A 24,329-nucleotide genomic window follows, 5' to 3' on the forward strand; every position below is an offset into this window, starting at 1 on the left:
CTTCCCTTCTTGGCAACCTTTTCACTGAAAACACTGCCATGTTCTCCAATTCCACTCTGATGAAGATCTTTGCATTTGTTCCACTTTGTCCCCTTGTCTTCTTGCCCTCTCCTTGAACAATTTCTTTGGTCTTCTTTTCCTGAGTATTGAGTCTGGCACTCTCACTCCACCCCTTAGAGGATCCTCCTCCCTTGGAAAAACCCAAGTATGGACAAGCGAGCGCCCAAGTGTGGACACCCGATGACCGGCCAAGAGCCTATAAAAGGGTGGCCAAGGTTAGTTATTGGGATATAGAGAGTCTCGCGAGTTTGTGAGAGCTCTATGGTCTTGGAGCCTGGATCTAGTGCAGACGTGCACCTGCTTTATGCAGCCAAGGTCGGCAGCAATCTCGAGGCCCGCGAGGGCGGCGGAATGGGACATCGCGAGGAGGAGATTGGTCGGAATGTCAACCTAGTTAGCTCAGCTCGTGGCTCGGTGGGGACAGCCAAGACTGTGGGCTTGCCCACGACTGTCATGGTTGGGAGGTGAGTCAGGCCTGCACCCCCTTGTTGTTTATTCGTTTGTTTGCAGGATTCGAGTCTCGTTCAAGAACGATCACGAGGAGATCCGTGGGGATTTGACAGTGGTATCAGAGCATACCTCGTGAACGAGCAAGTCGGTAGGTAGAGAAGATGAGGTCGAAGAAAGGTATGTGTTAAAAAAGCTTGCTGTTTTTTCTATGCATACTGCTGTTTCAGATTCAGTATATGTTTTTTCTTCATCAAAGAAAAAACCCATATTGATGGGAGGTGGTAGTTTAGGAAGGGTTGATTGCTTTGCAAGAAGTAGGGAAGTCGCTTGTGCATACTGCTGTTTTCAGATTCAGTATATGTTTCCATATTGATGGGAGGTGGTAGTTTAGGAAGGGTTGATTGCTTTGCAAGAAGTAGGGAAGTCGCTTGTGCAGTCGCATGAACTGCAGGGAGAGAAATAGAAAAAAAAAAAAGCACGTTTGCTTTTCGTTGAAGGATTGAGAGAGAGAGCGTTTGTGAGAAGGAGGCGCTGGTGGGTGTTGCAGGCGATGGGCTACCGACGGCTACAGGGGCCTAAGGCCTGCCAAGCCAGGCGGCCACGCAGCCAGGCCCATGTAGGCGCCTAGGCCAGGCGGGTTGGTGCCCAGGCCAGGCCCACGAAGGCGCCTAGGCCAGGCAGGCAGGTGCCCAGGTCAGGCCAGGCCGGCGCTCAGGCCAGGCAAGGCAGGCGCCCAGGCCCACGCAGGCTGGCGCTGTCGCAGGCGCAGGATGGCGAGAAGGTGCAGGAAGGCAGCCGCCGTCGACAAGCGAGCAAGCGCCGGCAGCACTCGACGTCAGCAGACAGCACGCCGGCTAATCCAGGAGGGATGAGAAAAAAAGAAAAAACAAGGAAAGCACTCGTTTTTTTTATGGGCTTTCGTTTTTTTATTTTAAAAGGTTTAAAAAACCCCCCCTCCAAGGTTCAAAAGTGTTTATTTTTTTTTAAGAGTCTAGAATATATATATCCATATATATATATATATATATATATATATATATATATATATATATATATATATATATATATATATAAACACACAAAAGCAAAAGCAAAAGCCAAAGATAGCTTTTGGGGGCTTTTAGTTTTTGTGAAAACCTTTATAAACCCCCTTAAGTGGGCTTCTTGCCACACATCTCTCAAGTTTTCAAGCTCTCAAGCTCTCAAGTTCACTCGCACTTTTGTTGTGCAAAGATCGAATTTTCTCTCCACTTACCCTCTTCACGATGTCGACCCAAGAATCGGAGTTGGAGCCCCTTGTGGAACGCGAAGGCTTGCCGGCTATACGGAAGGTACCGATGCCGATCTTTTTGACGATTTTGTGTCAAAATCAGATTTCCAAGAGTTCAAAGTAGCTCTCGAAGCTTCTTCGTCGGAACGTCAGGCACAAATCGCAGCCCAGATGCAAGCTTTGCAGAACTCCATCGCTCTCTTGACCACTACCCTCTCTACTCTATCGGGTATGGATACCTTGGCTTCTGCTTTAGGCCCCAACATTACTCCGGAACCGTTCGGGGGCGAGCAAAAGCAGCGCACCAAGGAGATCGTGGACACGTGGCTACATAAGTAGCAAGTTCACTTTCAGTTTCATCCATATGATGACGGAAAGAAGATACAGTTAGCAGCAGGTTTCCTGTCCGGCAAAGCTTTGCTTTGGTGGAAGGAACTCAACCCTAAGCCAACGACTTGGGCACAATTCGAAGACGTCTTCAAGAAGGAATTCCTCAAAAAAGAGGATGATTATGATGTTGTTGCCCGGTTTTCAGCTTTGACCATGACCTCGCAGCACCTCACTTATGAGATCTACCTCCAGAAGTTTCGAGACTTGCAGATGAAAGCTACAAAGATGGATCCCACTACTCTTTTGGGGTTTTTCGTAGCTGGTTTACCAGACTCATACCGATTACAGGTTAAAAATAACAAATGTAAAACATTGGACGAGGCCATTCATTCAGCTCGTATCTATGATGATACAATGGTCTCTTCCAAGTCGAAACCCGTTACTGAGCAGGGGAACAAGCATAAAAGAAAGTTCTCCGCACCTATGGCTAACACGACTGAAGGAAAGTCTTCGGACCAACCTTCGAAGAATTCAAGTTCGACACCAGCGAAGAAGAAACGACTCCTTAGGGCTTTAAAGCTCAAGAAGGAAGGACGTTGTTTTATCTGCGAAGAAAAAAGACACATGCGTAACGAGTGCCCAAAACAAAAGGGTACCAAGACAAACGCCGGACCCAAGCCAAAGGCAGCTAATCAGTTGTCTTTGACAGGTACGTCAATTACTGTACTTTCTCGCCCTAGTACTTGTTCTGATTGTCTGTTCAATTCTAAAGTCTTTGGCCTGCATGATCTTCTCCGAGTTTATGGAGAAGTGAATGGCCATAAGATTCACATTCTTCTAGACCTTGACAGCTCACACAACTTTGTTAACTACAAACTTGTGCAGAAATTGAGTCTTCATACGATACTCAGCGATCATACCTATGAGGTACGCCTACCTGCGGGAAGGCAAGTATGGGATCGAAAGGTGGAGATGCTTCCAATCCAGATTCAGGACTACAAAGATACTCTGGAATGCTATGTAATGCATCTAGAAAATGTAGACTTGTTATTAGGGATTGAGTGGTTTAAGACTCTTCAAGTCCAGATAGATTGGTCTAGTCATATTTTTTCTTTTCAGCATAGGGACACCCAGTATAGTATTTTAGGTGATTGTATTCATCCCTCTCAGGGACCTCTTGTAAATACAATTGATTTTGGAAATATAATGGATTCTTCTTTGTATACCGCTTTCCATTGTGTATTGATTCCACTTTCTTCCTTTCTCATCCCTTCCTTGGATGTAAATGAATTTAGTGTGTTTGAAAGCAAAGAATTACAGAAGATACTTGATTCGTTTCAAGATGTATTTCCTAAGGAACTGCCATCGGGTTTACCACCTGAACGGGCAGTAGATCATCGTATTGACTTGATTCCTGGTGCTCATCCTGTCAGTATTCCACCTTACAGAATGAGCCAAGCTGAGGAAGATGAGTTGGCTAAACAACTCGAAGATTATTTAAGGATGGGCCAGATCCGTCCAAGTAAATCACCTTGGGGTGCACCTGTGTTGCTTAGGAGAAAGAAGGACAATACTTGGAGAATGTGTATAGATTACAAGAGATTGAACAAGCTGACCATTAAGAACCGTTATTCTCTCCCTAGATCAGATGACCTGATTGACCGGTTAGCAGGAGCGAAATATTTCACGAAGATAGATTTACGTACTGGCTATCACCAGATACGTATTCATGAAAGGCATGTCGAAAGAACCGCCTTTCGGACTAGGTATGGCCATTACGAGTTTCTCGTATTACCTTTTGGGTTAACCAATGCTCCAGCCACTTTCCAGCAAATGATGAACGATCTTTTTCGTGAACATTTGGGAAAATCTGTGGTGGTGTTCCTGGATGATATTTTGATATATAGTCGTACTCTTGAGGACCATGTCAGACACCTCCTATTTTAAGACAGAATCGACTATATGCTAAATTATGTAAATGTGAGTTCTTTATGACAGAAATCATTTACTTGGGACACAAGATCACTAGAGATGGATTGAGCATTGATTATGACCGAGTTCAGAAGGTTTTGGACTGGCCTATACCGCGAACAGTGAAACAACTTCGTTCTTTTCTCAGTTTTGTAGTTTTTCTTCGGAAATCTGTGCGAGAGTACTCTCAGCTCACACTACCGATGATCGACTTATTGAAAGGTCGTGGACGTAAGTCAAATCAGCCTATCACTTGGAATAACGATTTGGATATGGCCTTCAGACTTTTGAAAGATAAAGTCAAGAAAGCACCTATCTTAGCATTACCCGATCCTAGTCGGCCTTATGTTCTTGAAACTGATGCCAGTGACTATGCTATCGGGGCTGCTTTATTTCAAGATGGTAGACCGGTTGCTTTTGAAAGTAAAAAGCTAGACAACACTCAATCTCGTTGGCTAACCCTTGAGAAGGAGCTTTATGCTGTGATTCACGCTCTCAAGGTTTGGAGACATTATTTATATGGCTCCAAGTTTGTGGTATTGACTGATCATCAGTCAATCAAGTATGCGTGTGATGCGCATGATTTGAGAGGAAGGAAAGCTCGTTGGGTTGAGTTAATGCAAGATTTTAATTTTGAGATCCGTTATCGAAAAGGGTCCATGAATAATGTTGCAGATGCGCTTAGTCGAATTAGAGAGGTGAATTCTTTGTCGTTCACCGAGATTTCTACTGACTTATTTCAGTCATTGAGAGGGCTTTGCAGGACTGATAGTTATTTTGGTCCATTTTGGCAGAAGATCCAGGACGGTTGACCAAGACTTCTACTGACTTATTTCAGTCATTGAGAGGGCTTTGCAGGACTAATAGTTATTTTGGTCCATTTTGGCAGAAGATCCAGGACGGTTGACCAAGACTCGATGACTGAGCAGTCTACCATTCAGGCTGCAGGAGGCCAGTGGATGATTCAGAATGGTTTACTATTCCGTAATGACAAAATTTGTGTACCATAGATCCTGGACATTAGGTCCAAGATTCTTAAGGAGTGTCACGACGCCCCTTCTGCCGGACACCCTAGGGTACACAAGACACTATCGTTAGTGAAACATACTTTTTATTGGCCAAAGATGAAAGAGTATGTAGAAGATTATGTTCTCAAGTGTCAAATTTGTCAGGCAAATAAAGCTGAACGCTTTAGACAGGCAGGGTTGTTGCATCCTTTGCAAATCCCAGGTAATAAATGGAAAAGTGTTTCCATGGATTTTATTACCGGATTGCCGAGAACACATCAAGGCCACGATTCTATTTGGGTTGTGGTAGATCGCTTGAAAAAAATGGCTAGATTTTTACCAACCCGGAAGACTATTACAGCTACGCAATTAGCACGACAATTCATCGAGCAATTGTTTAGACTGTACGGGTTACCGCAGGACATAGTCAGTGATAGGGACTCTAAGCTTACGAGTGATTTTTGGAAACTTGTTTTTGAGAAGTTGGAAATGTAGCTTCCCCACTATGATTAATCTCTAACTAAGAGCAAGATGATTTAAGGGGTAAGAAGGCCACCCACTAAGAGTTCCTCTGATCATCCTCAATCCGATGGCCAGACTGAAAGTGTGAATGAGATTTTGGAGGATATGCTTCGAGCATATGTATCCAAAAGACAGAGTTCATGGGAGGATTATCTTCCTATGTTAGAATTTGCATATAACAGTACTAAGCATACGAGTACAGGTTTTAGTCCTTTCATGCTTATGTATGGTTTTCAACCTAGATCACCTGTTACAGTAGGATTCTCAGGACTTTAGCATGATACAGCACGTAATTTTTTGCAAGATATGCAGGAAATGTTACAAGTTGCAAAGGAATCTATTAGAAGTGCTCAAGACCGAGACAGGTTTTATTCTAACAAACATCGTTCACCCAGAGAGTTCTTAGAAGGAACGATGGTGTATTTGCGAGTTCCGAAAGATTCCGAGACTTTACGGATAGGTCGATCTCCGAAATTATCCCCTAGATATTGTGGACCATTTCGTATTACACGAAGGATTGGTTCAGTTGCATATGAATTGGATTTGCCTTCTCATGTGAAAGTTCATCCTATATTTCATGTCAGTAGACTTAAAGAAGTACTGGGTGGAACAAATCAATTAGTTACTCCTCAAGAAATCATAGATGTCGAGGACATGACATTTGTTCCGCACGAACCTGAAAAGATTCTTGGATTTCGTGAAAGAAGATTGCGTAATACGCTTATCACGGAATACAAGATCAAGTGGAAGGATCGTGTTGAGGACGCTACATGGGAGACATTGACTACTCTTCAGAGAGATTACCCTGGCTTTTTAGTGAGCTCAGGAGTGAGCTCTTAGAGGAAGGGGAGTATGTCATGTGCACAGTGTGTATCTACCGTGTGATACACGCACGCAAGACTAGTTTCGAGGCTTGGGGAAGCTTGGAGCTAGGCAGGCTGATTGACGAGCTGAGTTAGGGATATACTAACGGGCGGGCACCCAAGTATGGACGGGCGGGCGCCCAAGGGTGGACGCCCAACGACCGGCCAAGAGCCTATAAAAGGGTGGCCAAGGTTAGTTATTGGGATATAGAGAGTCTCGCGAGTTTGTGAGAGCTCTATGGTCTTGGAGCCTGGATCTAGTGCAGACGTGCACCTGCTTTATGCAGCTGAGGCCGGCAGCAATCTCGAGGCCCGCGAGGGCAGCTTCGTGGTGGTATGGGACGTCGCGAGGAGGAGATTGGTCGGAATGTCAACCTAATTAGCTCAACTCATGGCTCGGTGGGGACAGCCAAGACTGTGGGCTTGCCCACGGCTGTCACATGGTTGGGAGGTGAGATAGGCATGCACCCCCTTGTTGTTTATTTGTTTGTTTGCAGGATTCGAGTCTCGTTCAAGGACGATCACGAGGAGATCCGTGGGGATTTGACAGGTTTCATCCATGTGTGATGCAGTAAGGGGGTGAGTGGGACATGGGCAGAAACAATATCCCAGAATCAGCCTTGAAGCTCTGATATCAATGTCACATGCGGAAGCTCCGGAAGTCTTCCTTCAGCCCTAAACACCCTTTCATGGAACATGCTTGATGCAAAACGTAAGCAAAAGATGGAGAGAGAGAGAGAGAGAGAGAGAGAGAGAGCTGAGTTTTCAGTATATTCTATGTAGTACAAAAAGGTGTACATTCTTGGCAAGCCCTAGAAAAGGTAGAAAACACCTAGTCTAACCCTATCCTAGTGATCCAATCCCTACAGGACTGAATGAATACAATGAGCCTAGCCTTTTGCTATGTATAGGCCCTTGAAACACTTGTGAACTGGCCGACCTGCTATCGGCCAGGTCCTTGGACACAAATAATTCCCATGCTGCCGACGTCCTGTGATAAGCCTCTCATATGCTGGCCGACAATAACCTGGTCCCACCACAAAGCCTACCATGCCTATACTAGCTGCTGTAGCTCCATAATCTGGTTTTTATCTGTTGCCCCTTCAGGGATTAGGTGTGGGATTAGCATGTCATGTCATGCACATGACAGGGCAGGTGCAGCATTTGATCTGAAACTTTCTTTGGTCCGGAGCAGATGGTCGCCCAGCTCTGGCGAGGGTGGCCTGGCACGTACTGATCCTACCTCAGGCAGAGGGAGGCCGGGACTTGATAGATCCTACGACCCAGAGCAAGGCCCTTTTGGGCAAGCTGATCGTGCGAGGGCTGCAGCACAGGGAGGAGCCGTGGAAGGATTGCTTGATCAGCTGCATTTCCTTGCACCCTCCACCCGCAGAGGCCCCTGGATACCCAGGATTCGATGATCTTCTTGGAATTCCCCCTCCGCGATCTCAGCAGTGGCTTTGAGGACTGGTTTGCAGCAAGCCTCTTCCACACCTGCGAGCTTCTCCGTCCTACCCTCATCCAGGTTTCCCCCACTTGCTAGGTCTGAGAGAGACGGCCCTGGGCCTGGAACCCTCATTTCCGCCTTCCCTTATGACACATGATTGGGGCCTGATCTCACCCCTCTTGGGGCTGGCTCACGGGGGGCCAACTGAGACCTTGAGCACCTGGCAGAGTTACCGTCAACTCCCGGAGCGGATGCAGCAAGACCATCTGGGCACCATGAGAGGGGTCTCCATTATTATCCGTGACATCAACTCTGCCATTGACTCTACCATTCCACCAGATTGGCTTCTTTCCCCTGAGGATACTTGGACATCCCATGGCCTCTTTCACCCGCATCGGAGTTCCTGTGGTGGTTTTTGGTTTTTCATATGACAGCCTCATCAGCACTCATGAGGTCGGACTGGGGTCCCCTGGCAGATCGGTGATGACCTCCCCTCCCCTCCTTACCAGGTCCATGTGGTGGGCCACAAGGGGAGGAAGTGGGCCACAGATCATCCCCCCCCTATTGAGGTCAGAGCTGCCGCATCATGGTGCTTATGGCTTTGGGAGAACAGCCCGTTGGAGAGTGGCAGTAGAGAGACCCATTGATTCAGGATTCCGAGGAGGCCATTCCATTCTTTGATTGCTCCACTTGGCTCGTCGGCCTTCAGATGCTCCTCGAGACCACAGCTGGCACCCGGGAAGCATAACAACACTAGCAGGCCAAGGAAGTCCCGGCTACTTTCATCGAGGATTTCTGGTGGAGACTCTGGAGAAACTTCCATCCCCAGAAGATCTCCTTCTTTTCTGGCTCTTCGTCCATTGGAGCCTAGTTCTGGGCACATGGCTGGTGATCACAGGCAGACCAGCGAGCTGTTGCCGTTGCGGCAGCCCTTTGCGTGAGGGACTTTCCCCCGGGCACAACAGATATGGTAGTGCCTATTCACACTGCCTGCACCATCGCATGGGGGGCTGTAGCTTGGGTTGCAGAGGCGGGCAAGGCCTTACTTCAGGAGGATGACGGATGAGGCCTTGCATTGAGTTTCACTCACATGCGCATATCTGTGATGACTGTAAAGCGGCAGTTCTGATACGGCCTTGGACTCCGGAGTCGCACACTAGCTCGCGATGGAAGATGATCATCAGCATAGCAGCTTGGCACATTTGGCGACCCTGATGCAACCCCCCACCCCCACCCCCACCCCCACCCCCCTTCTTTCTTTTGAGAAGAAAAGAAATGTACATCATGCTTTCAGTTTTGGGGATCCTGTGAGAAGCACGTTCCCAACGTAAGGTAATATCTGCATCCTGCACAATGCCTTGTAGGCCTATGCCTTTGTGTGATGGATTCCCATTACAATCCCAAAAGCTTATGCATAACATTTGGTGGGTCCCCTGGACACTGCCTCCCTATGTAGGAAACGTAGGGGAGGAGGAAGAGCAAGGAGAGTAGGGGATGACACAAGGGAGGTTTTGTTTTGCGTTGCTCATGTTTCCTTTGGTAGGCTTGCTGTTGTGAGGTAAGGTCCTTCCCAAGTAAAACAACTGCTTACTCTCAAGCAGCTCCTGCTCCTGCTAGACTCACACACACACACACACACACACACACACACTCACTCAGACACACAAACAAACTCTGAGAGAGATTTTCTTTAGAAGTCATTGATCCTTGTGGATACGTGTTTGCAGAAAGGAGTGCCACTGCATGCTTTTCTTGACGGACGACAATGATTTTGCTGGCAAAGAGCAGGTAATTAGAAGCTCCACAATCTCTTGCGGTATGGGTTTGACTGTTCTGTTAGGTTTTTGAATGCGTTATAGCTATGACGAATGATTTTGAATGTATTTGGTTAATGGCAATGGTCTACTGTAAGGTTTTGACTTTTTTTTTTTTTTTTGGCTATAATTGCAGGCTATCACCGTTGATGAAATCAAGGAGTTGACTGTAAATGTTTAGGTCTCAGGTACTGTACGACCAAAAGCTCGTTGTTGCTTTTATTGTGCACATACTTGTGATTAGTTTTATATGTTGTACGGCTTTTTTTGGGCACAAGAAATGCATAAGCGGAAAAGCATGATGGAAGAAGTAATCCAAAACAATGTCTCAATCCTATCTGCCCTGGTGTGAGGTAGGATTGTATGCTTAGTCCAAGCACGTAAAAATCAATACTTGGGAGCTCTCTTATTGCATGCTTCCATGGTTGGCAAGTGAGGCTTGTCCAGTTCTCTTACTGCAAGTTTGTATCACTCACCTCAGTTGATCAAATTCTGGCATCACAACGAAAGAAGATGCTTGGACATTAATTATTTTTAGTACTATCTTAATGGGCTCAATGAGTATGCTCTTAATATTGTGCTTTAACTCCTTCCATGCTCGTTTGAATGAAAAAACAATTGACGTAGGGAAGATTGATAATGTTCCCAATTTTAAAAGTAGCAGCTAGATATTGCAGTGTATTATGTGGCTTGCACTTTGATGGATCAATCTGTGGACGTATGTTAGCTGCTATGATGTAGGTTGAGAGTTTCAATGATATCCTTTTGTTTTTTATGTGGAGCTTCACCTCCTTAATTCGGCTGCATAAACATTTCCAGAATGTTTAAGTACGACAAAAATTATGTTTTGGTCAGTGCATGGAGGAGTACTAGTGGAACAACCTGCCATTATGCTCTCTCTCTCTCTCTCTCTCTCTCTCTCTCTCTCTCTCTCTCCCTCCCCCCCCCCCCCACACACACACACACACACAGACACGGACTTGCACCACTCCACTCTTGACCAATTTGATTCAGCACATGATACTTGAAGGATTCTCTCTCTCTCTCTCTCTCTCTCTCTCTCTCTCTAATTAGCAGATAAGGTATTGGAGCAGAGGAAGAAGTCATACAGGCAAGCTAATCAGTAGGTCACATGATGAATCTGTAGAGTAGGGAAGTCGTTTCACAGTACAGTTAGGGTCGAACAGGATTGTGCGCCCTTACCCTCTGGCAATGATGCATATCCTCCAACTAGATGAGCTGTAGCTGCAGATTTCAAGGAGACTTTTGGTTCCAGAAAGTCCACCCTAAAATTACATGAGCCAGTCTCTCCTCTCAACGTATATCTACGAGAGGAGAACCTGAGCTGGTAGGTTCGACTCAATGTATTGCAAGATAAGAACAACCTGTAGTGCAATGGAGACTCATTTCATGTTTATCAATCATCAATTTGAGGAAGGATGATTTGGTGAACGCCTTCACAATCTCTAAGTAGATTCCAAAGAGGGAGACACTTCCCAGCAGGTCTAGGACTCTCGTTGAGACACTTGTTAAGCAGCATCCTTCTATGCAGCACCTTTTGGCGGTTGCTGTCCATTTCTAAACTAGAGAAAGGTGGAGACTTGAGATTATGATCGTTTCCCCTCTCATCTGCATTAAACACTCTCAACCAAATTATTATAGCTGAATTTGCAGCTCCTCATTTGCATATGGATCTGACATCTTAGGTGATCACGTCTTTGCAGAGAATTGTTTTTTGTGGGGGATGCAATAGAAAGCTGATGGAGCTAACATGGATAACCTTCTTCTCCATATAGTATGCTAATCGAAGAGTGGAGGATCATTGGTATGCATATGTGACACTACATATGACATTCTATGGCCTCCTCTATACATTCTGCCACCTTTTCAATACCCGAATGGATGCAATTCCTATGACTAGGCAGAAGTGAAACAGAGTGATCCAAAATGACCGTCATATTCATGGAGCATGGATCTGACCAGCCACCCTCCCATCTAGAGTACAAATGCCCAAATACCTAGGAATTCACCTGCCACATATTGACAACACCTTTACTACCGCAATTGTGAGCAACGTAACACCAACAGCGTGTGGAGATGGGCTGCAAGGTACAGTAAACACTAGATCTCACAGAGCTGTTTAGGCAAAGTACATGACTCAAATGAGGTTAAGACAAGAGGATCATCAATATCCAGCACACTCTGAGAATAGAGGGTACTTCCATTGCGTATTCAAAGGAAATAATTTGGTCCTTTGAATGTGAGTGCGTGTTATAAATTTAGATACCATTAGGGTAGATTGGAACCCAGTACTTCCTTGGGAAGCAAGGGTGTTACCGTTGGGCTATATTCCAGGTATGACTAGGCCTTGGCACCTCCATTATTATATATCAAATGGGTAACTACAAATATTTCTCCAAAAAGATTCATCTCAAATTGTGTTTTAAAAAAAGAGACAAAATACACACTGCTAGATCAAAAAATAATTTATTATGCATTTTGAGTAAATCAATTTTTAACTCAAGCATAAAAATACAATTGCAAAGCATTTACTTTCTACAAGTGGGGTAGTTAACTCCATATTAAGGGTGGGGTAGTTAGCTCTTTGAACATTTGATATCTCCATATGAAAACTAAATGCTAAGTTACATAAATTTTACAAAAGCAAGCTCTATCTCTTTCTTTTAAAGGCACTTGTAAATCTCCAAAAGGGTGGGATAATTGAAGTTTTGAATTGGTGATATCTCCATATGTCAAAAGTAAACTCTCAGTTATATAAATTTTATAAAATCAAGCCAAGTATTACAATAGAAACCAGGTTATCAAGCTATACTTTATTATTTAAAATTCAATTTGAAGCCAATAAAATGATCAAATTTGTTGTAAACATTTTGAGATTTTTTTTAAAGGAAATAAAAGGAAGTTATTAAACAATCACATACTTTTATTGTGATTGAGAGCCAATTATTTTAGGAATGCTAACAAACTTGCATTGAAAAAGTAAACCATGCTCTTTAACAACAAAATTTTAAGAGCACTCAAAGTAAGTCACCGAACAGTTTAAAATTTAAATTCAACAACTCAAGCTTCTTCTCCACTTCCCATTTGATGTGCAACATCGAGAATCTATGTATAAGCCAAATGAATTGGAGATAATCATGAAGAAAAGAAGTATCTCAAAGTGCCTTGCATACATTTAAAGAACCATGAAAAATCACAAAGAATTTGAAGACTCAAGCAATAGCAAGTCATTGGGAAGAAGATTAGAAAGCAAAGGTAAACAACGATCTAGTTTGGCCAAGTATTTGATGCACACAAACAAAAATGAGGTTAAAAAAGCTTAACTTTGAACTACACATTGAGTTGAGGAATAAAAGCTAAGGTATGTTCACATATGATCTTCTAATCGTTAGTGCTTATATAGAGGCATTTGTGGTCACATAGTTTTTCCATTATGGGCTTTAGTAATACAAAATTAGTGGGCTATGTCACAAGAAACTTTGCATCATAAAGATTATTGATGTTGCCATGTGATGATTGAAAGTATTGAGAAAATATTCCTTGTACCTGATTATTCCTTGGTTGCCCATTAAGATGATGGAGGAGCGAGGCTTCATAATCAATGGTGCTGACATCACCCCCTTCTTGGCTAGCATCCACTCCTTTAATGTTGAGATGCATTAAGTAGGGAGGTTGTGAGTCTGCTAACTTTAGCCACTTCTTAGATAATATCTAGTCCTTTGGCTATAACAAAATATAGGCTAAATAGGGAGGTGGTGCTTATACCTTTACTGAAAGGATGGATGGCAAAGGGAAACTTTAAAATAAGAGATAGGGTTTGTGCACACCCACCATCCAAATCCAAGTTCCAAAGATGTTATCTTGGGCTTCTTTAAGTTTCCTACACGTGTAAAAAAACTAGATTGCCACACAACAGTAATTTCCTTTCTCATCTACACCATGCAAGTTAATACCTTACAAACTAGCATTGTGATTGGGATGGACATTGAGAACATGAATCAAATTGTTTCTCCACCAACACCCATGCTTGAAGATAATAAATAATAGCAAGGATGCTTGAGAGTGTTCATGAGAGGGGGCCTTAAGGGTGTGGGCTTTACAAACAGGATCCCATTAGAAGCGTTCACAAATTTTGTGTTGTGTACTCTTACCATGCCCATTTTATATAATATGGAAGTTCTAGCAAGTCAAGGAAATCCCCTTCCACTTGGCCTTTGTCGTAACTCCCTACTTAACATCATTTCCTTTATTCATGAATTTTGGGGCCTTCTCTCAAATAGTTTTATGATGCTAGCTCGATATTTAACACTTTTCAAGATCAAAACTCAACTTCAAAACATGTACTATTTTATTCCCTTCTTTTTTCTTTGAATATATATTGTATCTATGGAAACATTTCTTATAAAATGATGCTTAAAATAATGCCACTAATAAAAATGTTGCTCTCAATATAATGCTCACATAGTATTGCTCTACAAATTTAAAGAGAAGAGATTACTTTTCAAATTTTATATGCAGTGTACCAACCCACATTAGATTGTCTTGATTGAGAAATGCCTAATATGGCATAGGGGACATAAAGCTATGCGAGTAAAGTTCAAATGCACAACTTTATGTACACATCTCATCAAAGCCATGTGAATAAATTTAAAATCCATAAACACACAGACTATTTGCAACTTTGTGTATAGAATAATACATATTATATATTCAACTTGTAAACACCCCTGATATTATTATGACCATTCATGTTCAATTCTACGCTCGAAATAATGTTTTCTTAATGGTATTAACATCAACTTCGATGCTCATATTTATGAGTTATTTTGTAACACAAATCTTGTGTCTCCAGAATATGGAGCCTAAGAGTTGTCAAAATAATATTAGCATTGAAGATGTTGTTTTCAAGGTTATGTGCTTCTTGCTAAATAATATGTGATAATAACACCTTTATTTCAAAACAATACTTTTTAATTAAGTTTTTCAAAATCAACTAACATCTCTTTTAAAACAAAACTTTTTTGGCCACACCATGCAATAACTATACCAAGTGAAAATCACCATCTTGAAACCAAGTGTCAAAAATAAACTTTTTTTTCTTAACCAGTGAAAAAAAGGATGACCTTCAAGCTCAACCGTTTTTATTAAAAAAAAGGTGCATAAATTAATAACTAAAAATTAAAAAATGGAATTTTTAAATTCAAGGTTGAGCAAGTTTTTTTCAATTTGAACCTCAAAAACTACACTAAAGGACGGTTTTTGTTTGATACTGCTTGAAACTTTATTCCAAAAAACAAAGAAGATAATAATAAAAACTTCACTTTCTATGAGGAGCAATATAAAAATATCAAATAGGTGGCCATGTTTGGTTCAAAGTCAATGAATTAAGAAAAGGAAATGGTGAGGAGCAAGGTTAAAAAAACTTTAGAAAGTTAAAAATAAGATAAAAATATTTCTTAGGTTAAAAAAAGAGACGCTAAGGCAACCACATGCACATGTACACAAAAACGTATACATCCCCTCCACACACATACAAAGGCACGCACACGTGCAATCTCTGCATCCCACACGTGCATGCATACACGTGCGAACGCAGGTTTTTACGATCGATCCTATGATGAGAACACACCAGATTGCCATTGAGCACCTGGCACTTTTGTGGTTTTGACACTTTTGTTTGAGGAATTATTTATATAGCCTACCTACCAGTGTGCGTCATGTTACATGTACCAGAATATTGCACCCCCCCCCCCCCCCCCCCCCCCCCCCCCCCATGTGTTATGGTGTAAACACCAAGAGGCGCATAGTCTACCTACCAATGTCTAGCACATTGTATTCCCACGTGTAAAGCAGAAAGGCCATTGTAACACACTTAGCACGGAACACGGCCAGATTCCCCAACCATTGTGGGCCATGCATTTGAGCCAATGTGTAAACGCTTATAGGATGTAAAAAATCATTGTAATCTGGTGTGGCCAAAAAATAGGATGCAACCCCATTAGCTCTCAAACAAGAAGGAGAATGGGCTGAAAGGAGGGGACACACATGCATGCCACACGTGCATACACAGGGGATATGATACCTATCCCAAATATGGAACTACTATTGCCCATATTTGTAGTGTTTCTATGAAAAGAATGGCCAAAAGTATAACTACCATGATGGAAGCATCATACACCTTGATCATGCACTTTAATACCTCATCCATAACCTAGAGGACTTTTTCAAGGCCAACACCCTAAAATGTATCATTTCATTATTCTTCAAATGGGTTCCAAAAGAGCCACATGACAACCATACTAAATGTCTCTTGTATTCATGTACTGCATAAGAATGATCAAGCACGTTCTAACTGACCTAGCTATGGAGAAGCCATTGCCTATCTTCTAAAGGCTTGTTGTCAAGCCTTGATAAAGCACTTACCCCACTTAATGAAGAGCAATGGAACTAGAAGACAAAGGCGTGGGTTTTAGACAACAAAATTCCTTGAAGTGCATGAGAGAAAATAATCGTTTAAAACCCCATAGGCGGTAACCCTGTCTTGAATGGAATGTCTTCAACTCTCACTCTCCTTATGTCCAAGATATTTTACTAATAGTTCAATATTGTATGTAGTAGAGGTAACTTAGCTCTTAAATGACCTATGTTCTCTTCCTTTTTAGTGAAATCCTATTCATTTCTTTGATTGCATTGACTTGCTATTTGTAAACTTTCCTTCTTTATAGTGAAAATGCACTCTTCTTTTGTAGCTTGGGGTTTTCCTCATCTTTAAAGTCAATATTAGGCTACTTCCAATGTTTTCATGGGAGTCAAAATCACCCTCCTCACGTTACTTCTTCTTTCCCATGCCTCCCATGGCAATACCTCAATCAATGAAGCACTAAATGTTCTTTGAATCCAATCAATGTAATACTTCAATCAATAAGGCATTAATGTTCTTTACATCGACTCCATCAAGAGGAAAAAATTTATGGAATTTTGAAACTTTAAAAGGTTCAACACCTTGGATTAGTGTCCCTTGCACCTCTTCAAAAAAAAAAGGTTTCATGTTATGAAATTTTTTAACTTGTATTTTTTTTAAAGATCTCAACACGTTGGGTGGGTGCCACTTGGGCCTTAGAACTCATGTGCACCTCTTCCATGATTTTTTTTTTAAGTTTCCTTTGTTTCCTACCCTTCTATGGTTGCAATGTGCAGGCAACAAAGCCAAACTTTTTTTATATGTGGAAGAGGTGCACATGGGTTCTCATGCTCAAGGGACACCCACCAAAGGTGTTAGACAAAAAAAAAAGTTTTAAAATTTGATAGTTTTTAACATTTTTATCTAATTCTAAATTAATTTTATTTAACATTTTTATTTATAAATTTAAAATATATTTAACATTTTATTTTTATTTCAATAACTAAAGTGATTACCCTTACCATGCAGTGGTTATAATACTCGCAACACTTCCATAATTTTTATATTTTTAATTGTAAACTTGCATTTTGAATATTACTTAACACTCCCATATAATCAAGATACTTTTTGAATATTGTTCAACACTCATATATTCAACATTAAATTTATCAATTTTTATTTTAAAAAATGAACTTGCTCTAAATCCATTTTTTTAAAAGGTAGTTGTAAAGTTGTATCTTCAAAAATTGATCTTCCTTATTAAAAATCATTTATTAGATTTCAACTATTGTACTTTTAAAGTTGGGATTAAAAAAAAACAACTTGTATATATACATAAGTATACTTATGTATGTACAAATATCCTTATAATACATAAAGCTGGGATTAAGAAAAAAGAACTTGGTATAAGTATGCAGTAACAAGAATCTTTGACTAAAACTATAAAACTATAAAACCTAAGAAACAACAATAGGTGGGAGCAACATACTTAAACATAACCTGCTAAATAAAAGAAGTTTTTTATTAATAAAAAATTATATACATAATGACTAGCATAAGATATGCGTGACAATGACCTTTTCACAAGTTCTTAAAGTTTATACACGGTTTTCCCGTAGTAGGCTTGGAGCAAACATTTGGCTAGCAACTTGATTGGAAGGTTAAAGCCCTATGCCACATTTTTTGTCTCAGAAGGAGCCTCCAAATGCCAAGTTGACTATCTTTGTCACTTGAGAAGAATGGTCTTATAGGTATTATAGGTGATGGCTTGATGGGCTAGGACTAGTGATGACTTAAAAATTTCTTCCTTCCTAGCCCGTGACATTTTTACATGGAAGACACAAATAACTCCCTCGCAGCAATAAACGGTCAATGTACCAAGGAAGAATATATTCCAAAGTCAATCACTAATCCTTCGTTGTTGTGGCCCACAAATTCATTAATCTCTTTTGCATAATATATACATTAAGAATTACTACTGAAAAAGAAGAATATCGATAAGATGTAATTAAGCATACCTTCTCGTCTTCATTAATCTCTTTTGCAAGAATGTATGCATTAAGAATTATTGCTGAAAAAAATAGAATATCTATAAGATATAATCAAGCATACCTCCTTTCCATCTTTTTGTAGAATAAGGCAATCCATACTTCTCCTTGTTTTGTATCATTTGAAAAGTGTTTCATCTGAAAAGGGTAGAGAGACATCACTCATGGTTGAGGTTGAATGGTCGACATCACACAATGCACCAGAGTGCTTGTAACACTACCCAACGTATTGTCAGCGTCGTGCAATGAACCTATCCCTCCCCGACATAATGATAATGCACCTCAATGTGCTTTGTGTGAGCATGAAACACTGGACAATGGCTAATGTACTCTAGTTGTAAGTGAAGATGAAGGTGGGAGATTGTTATCCAACACCAAGATTTGCCAAAAGGCATCTGAGCCGGGGCTCAGTAAAAATGGCATTTTAATGTATTTTTACAGTTGAAATTTGGAAAAACTGGCTAGCAATATTCAAATTTACTAGTTTTTAGTTAAAATACCCCAAAAAATGCAAATTTAGCCTAGAAAACTGGTTAGTTATAAGCATGTCCTTATTTTGACTGGTTTAAAAAATGCTTTTATCGACCCCTGAGACTTTAAGCCATACACACTCCACAATCACTGTAAAAGCTGCCCTGTACTCAACTTCACAGCTTGAAGTAGCCATTGTCCTGCTTCTTTGCTGAGCCATGATATACACGAATCACTAAGGTGAAAGAAAGAGCCACTAGTGGATACTCGCTTGTCATAACATCTAGCCCAATAGGAATCACTGAAAGCATGTAACTGAATATTATCCCCCTTACCATAGAATAGGCCAAGGGAGTGAGTGCCTGCTTGGCAACTTGCTTACTTTCAGGAATGTGCATGAACCTAATAAACTAGGAGACCCCAAATTTAATGTTTGGCCTTGTATTACATTGATAGATGAGGCATCAAACAACATGATGATAAAGTGATGCAATAAATGGTTCACCTACAACTTGTGAGACTAAGCCCAGTGCCTGTCTCTATTGGTGTAGAAACATGCTTATAGTCTTCAGGGGAGAACCGTGTAAGTAGCCTATGTACATACTTTGACTACAACATCACAATACCATCATCACCTTACATAAAGTATATGCCCAAATAATAATGTAATGAACCCAAATCTATCATACTAAATGATATATGTAATTCAGCTTGAAGGTTGAAATCTTCTTCTTATTATGAATTGTGAGCTGCATGTCATCAACTTATAAAATGATGACCAAAAAACAATCTTTACTCCTCTTTACATAAAGGGTACTCTTAGTTGGACTATTGCAAAAACCATTTGCAACCAAGTATGCGTTTATCTTCTCATAACATGCTATGGGATCCTACTTAACACCATATAAAGCTTTTCTTAACGTACATACTTTAGAATCCTATCCTTTAGAACTCAACAAAACCACAAGGTTGAGATACACCTCATGCAAATCACCATTTAAGAAGGCAATCTTGATATCCAATTGATGTACATTCCAACCATGATGTGCTACTAATGTACAAATACATCATAGTCACGTGGGTGCAATGGTCTCATCATAGTCTATTCCCTTATGTTGAGCATAAACCTTTGTAACAAGCCTTGCCTTGGTACTCTACCATCAACTTTATGCTTAAGCTTATAAACCCAAATGAGCTTTTTATTATAAGGCAAATCTGCTAAATACCAAGTGTCATTTTTGAGGACTAAGTCGTGTAATGTGCCATCTCCATGAGAGATATGTTCTTCCTCTCAACCACACCATTTTGTTGAGGTGTGTAAGGGAATGTGCATTGATGTTTTATCCCTCTTTCATTCATATATACATGATGTTTTATACCTCGTTCAACCATATATACATGAAACTCCTTTGACGTATACTCGCTGAAGGAGAAGATGACAAGGGGGTGAGAGCCAAGAGAACCTTCTCTAATACCAATTGTTGGAATGGAGTAGTAACACACACATAGATGCAATAAGTAAGAAGAGATAGATGGAAGCACAACACTCAAAGTAAATTGATGAGAATAAGTACAAGTGAAGTGACATAATAAGGTCACTTACACACACTCATAAGAGTGCATACAAAAGCTCAAGGGAAAAAACCTCCTAAAGAGGGAAAAAGTGCCCTAGCCCATTATTAGCCTACGTCCATACATTACCACCATATAAATGGCTACATCATCTTCTCAAAGGCTGAATAGATCTTCAATGTTAGTGAGTAAAACATACTATTTTCCTTCAATCATTGGGGGAAGCTAGGCTAGTTCCATAATAGGTTTCTCATTCACACCCTTACTAGTAGTAGAGAAGAATTGACTAGCTGTTGTAAAGTCTTTAAGGCCAAAACCTCTTCATCTACAACATTGAGGGGTTTCTCTTGCTTTTCCCCTTAGAAAAGTTTTTAACATTAGAGTTTCTATGAGATTCTTCATTTCTTGATTCCTTATACAAAAATAAAATGTTCATATCCCAAGAAATGAAAGATATGCCGATATTTCCAAATCCCTTGTTGATGAGAAAATATATACCTACTTGCATGTAGTTGTTTCGGTCGAGATTTTCTATAAATCTAGCTAATCTCTTCTTGAAACTTCTCTAGTCAAAAATATGATTCAAATAATCATAAGGAACCTAGCCCTTTGAGGAATCATCAAGGTTGACAATCTACATGGGACTCAAACTTCCACAATATATCACCGCCATAAACTCAAAGCTGTGTGATCAGTGAATTGGATTGGACATCCATAGTTCTATTTAAGAAGGAGAATAGCTCCTCCTCCCTGCCAACAAGATTAATGTGCAAAAAACTTGCAAAAAAACTACAATAGGGGTAGTATGTATGAAGAATTCTCTAACAGGTTGCAAGAAGTAGAATATCCTAGTAGCAAGAAGGCATGGATGGCAACTCAACAATTGGGTGGCTCGTGTAAAATGACTAGGGAAAAAAGTGACACTATAAAATAGGAAAAACTTGCCCTAAAAGGAAAGTGTCGTAAGAAAAACCCTGCTTAAATAAGAAAAATGTTAAAATAATCAAGGATATTGAGACATAAAAGGAAAGTGTCATAAGAAGACTATAAAATCATACTTATGGCAATGTAGTCATTCGTTCATATTTTCCTTAAATAAAAAAAAGAACACTACGAAAATCATTACATGAAACTTGCGATGGTGCAATCATTCGTGCACCTCCTAAATCAATGCATCAATTTCATGTTAGGATGAAGCTATTAAAGCTTCGTCGTGAATCAAATTAAGGAAAGGTCTATGCTAGTCTTGCACAATTAGAGACAACTATACATTATAGGATGCTACAATAAGGTTCCATCTAACATAACAAATAAAATTTGGGGGTTGTATGATGGTGACTATGACACAATGGGTTCTTGCAATCTATAGTTTTTTGAGACATGATAGCATGGACCTTCACATTATAGATTAACATTTTCCTCATAATAAAGAAGCTCTTGGATGGCTACACCATATGTAGTGTAGTGTACAAGAATGTTCATTGGCCACAATAAACATGAAATCATCTAAAACTATTGTTTCATATCTTAGAGCTTAAAACTCCTAACATAGAAAATGCACATTATCCCTTGCATTAAAAAACTTCAGGATGATGTTATCTCAAATGAGAATAATATACCCAGGAAAAGAAGAATAGAATATTATCATGTACATAATATCCAAAAAAAATATGATTTCAATGTTTACAATCAAACATAGAATACCTTTACTAGTTTGGAAATTGAAGAAACATAACATCTAAGAAAGTGATATAAGAACTATAATTGTCAAAATAATAGTGTAAATAGAAAGACAAAATAATAAAACCTAACATACAAAAAATCACCCCATGTATTTGGTGTGTAGCAGTCTTATTCAATTTCAATATCACCCAAATTATTAGTGTGTAGCAGGCTTATTCAATTTCAATATCACCCAAATTATTTGGTGTGTAGAAGGCTTATTCAATTTCAATATCACATATTATTTGGTGTGTAGTAGGCTTATTCCATTTCAATATCACCCAAATACCATGGATATTATACTCCATGCACAAGCCTCAATAAATTCTCATTTGGGAGAAGACATCTTTAACTATCTTTATCCTAATGACATCACAAAAAATCATACAAGAATCTCCTCTAGGATTTTAAAACAATGGCCATATTGAGGGCTTATAACCATTGTGAGGGCTAGTAGCACTTATATAACCAAAGAGTCTTATGTTAAAAACATCATCGGTTACCTACTATAATCTATTCTATCAGTCACATTGTATCCCCCTCATGCAATCAATCATTTACACACATAGTACTCTCCCACAAAAAAATCATACTTTGTGTAATATCCAATCGAACCTTACAAGCCCAAAACAAATGAGGTATGTTTTCCACATAGATGAAGAGACAATTTAGTTCAACTAAGAAACATGACCAAAAGCTAGTATAAGCATTATCTCAACAACAAGAATGCTAAGAGTAGGTGATTTGGTTCAATTGAGGACTAGATCATCTTGAGACCCATCGTAAATGTTTCCATGCACTGACCATCCTGGATGCAAGGAAAACCAAAATAACTACATTCATAGTATGAAGAGAATTTAGTGAATGGGGGATGCAGCTTTTGCTATTTACCTTTCTTCTACCAATCTTAAAAGTTACATCTTGTAAATCATCTCCATGCATTATGACAAGATGCTCACAAACATTTTCTAAAATCCAAAGTGTCCTCACATTGATTACTTCCACATGTCCATTCTACATCAACTCAAAATTTATGTGGGATGCCATTAACCTTTCTTCTGTCAATCTTAAAAGTTTCATCTTCTAAATCATCTCCATGCATATTATGACAAGATGCTCATGAAAATTTTCCAAGCTCCAAAGAGTACTCACATTGATTACTTCTACATGTCCATTCTACACTTTTAATGCCAACTCAAAATTTATGTGATGCATATAATCGACTCTAACAAAATCCACTTGCCTTTACTTTTCATCTATCTTTCATACACAAATAATAAGTATAGCATTGAGAGATCAAAAAGGTAATAAAAGACTAAACCGCCTTGCAGCTCCTTTGTGTATTCCTTGTGTAACCTATTAGAGTGGAGATCAAGGTAGAAATACACACACATAGATGCAACAAGCAAGGAGAGATAGAAAGAATCTAAAAACATCTCCTTTATGTATTTCTTGTAACATGTTAGAGTGGAGATCAAGGTAGAAATACACACACAGATGCAAACAGGTAAGGAGAGAGAGATAGAAGCACAACATTCAAAGTAGATTGATGAGAATGATTGAAGTAGAAGTGAAGTAACATGATAAGGTCACTTACAAACACTCATAAGAGTGTGTATATATGCTCGAGGAAAAAATCCTCCTAAAAAAGGGAAAAATTTCCCCATCCTATTATTAGTATACGTCTACACATCACTACCATATAAAGGGCTATAAATCCCCCTTATAGTGATGATGTGAACATGTATATGGATCATGTGGCCAAATTTCAATAACCCTAAAGGTTTGCAAAAAGCTTCAAAATTCTCTTGTGAGAGAGACTTTGGGAACATATATGCCACATTATCGTGTGTACAGACATAAGCTAGGTTGATCTCTCCTGCAATTAGCCTCTCCCTTATATAACAATAATGTACCTCAATGTGCTTTATGTGATCATGAAACATTGGGTTTCTCATAACATCTAATGCACTTTATCAGTGAAAATGGAGGTGGGCCAACTCTAAGATCTGCAAAAAGGCATCTAAGCCATACACACTTCACAGTCTCATTGTAAAAGCTGCCCTATATGTAGCTTCATAGATTGAAGTGGCCACTGTCAGGGCTGCTTTTTACTAAGCCATGATATACATAAATCACCAAGATAAAATCAAAAGACACTAGTGGACACTCGCATGTTATAACATCTAGCCCAATCAGAATCATTAAAAGCCACTAGTGGACACTCGCATGTTATAACATCTAGCCCAATCAGAATCATTAAAAGCATGCTACTGAATAGCACCCCCCTTAGCATAGAATAGGCCAAGGGACTAAGTGCCTTGTAGGTATCTTAATACTTTCTTGGTAGCTTACCAAAGT

The 24,329-nt window shown here is 40.1% G+C and overlaps 1 protein-coding gene across 1 annotated transcript in view; it reads left to right on the forward strand.

Annotated features, from left to right (window-relative positions):
- LOC147629840 (ferredoxin-thioredoxin reductase catalytic chain, chloroplastic-like) overlaps window positions 1-10,358 on the forward strand; it is a 56,218-nt gene extending 45,860 nt beyond the window's left edge. Inside the window, exons 5-6 of the mRNA XM_086811369.1 lie at window positions 9,648-9,708; window positions 9,871-10,358. Of these exons, the coding sequence (XP_086667495.1) occupies window positions 9,648-9,708; window positions 9,871-9,915 (106 nt within the window). The 3' untranslated portion in view covers window positions 9,916-10,358. The remainder of the gene's footprint in view (window positions 1-9,647; window positions 9,709-9,870) is intronic.
- Window positions 10,359-24,329: the final 13,971 nt, after the last annotated feature.

This window comes from Cibotium barometz, chromosome 17, assembly GCF_041138505.1.
Source record: "Cibotium barometz isolate CiBa-2024 chromosome 17, ASM4113850v1, whole genome shotgun sequence".
NCBI classification, from domain to species: Eukaryota; Viridiplantae; Streptophyta; class Polypodiopsida; order Cyatheales; family Cibotiaceae; genus Cibotium; species Cibotium barometz.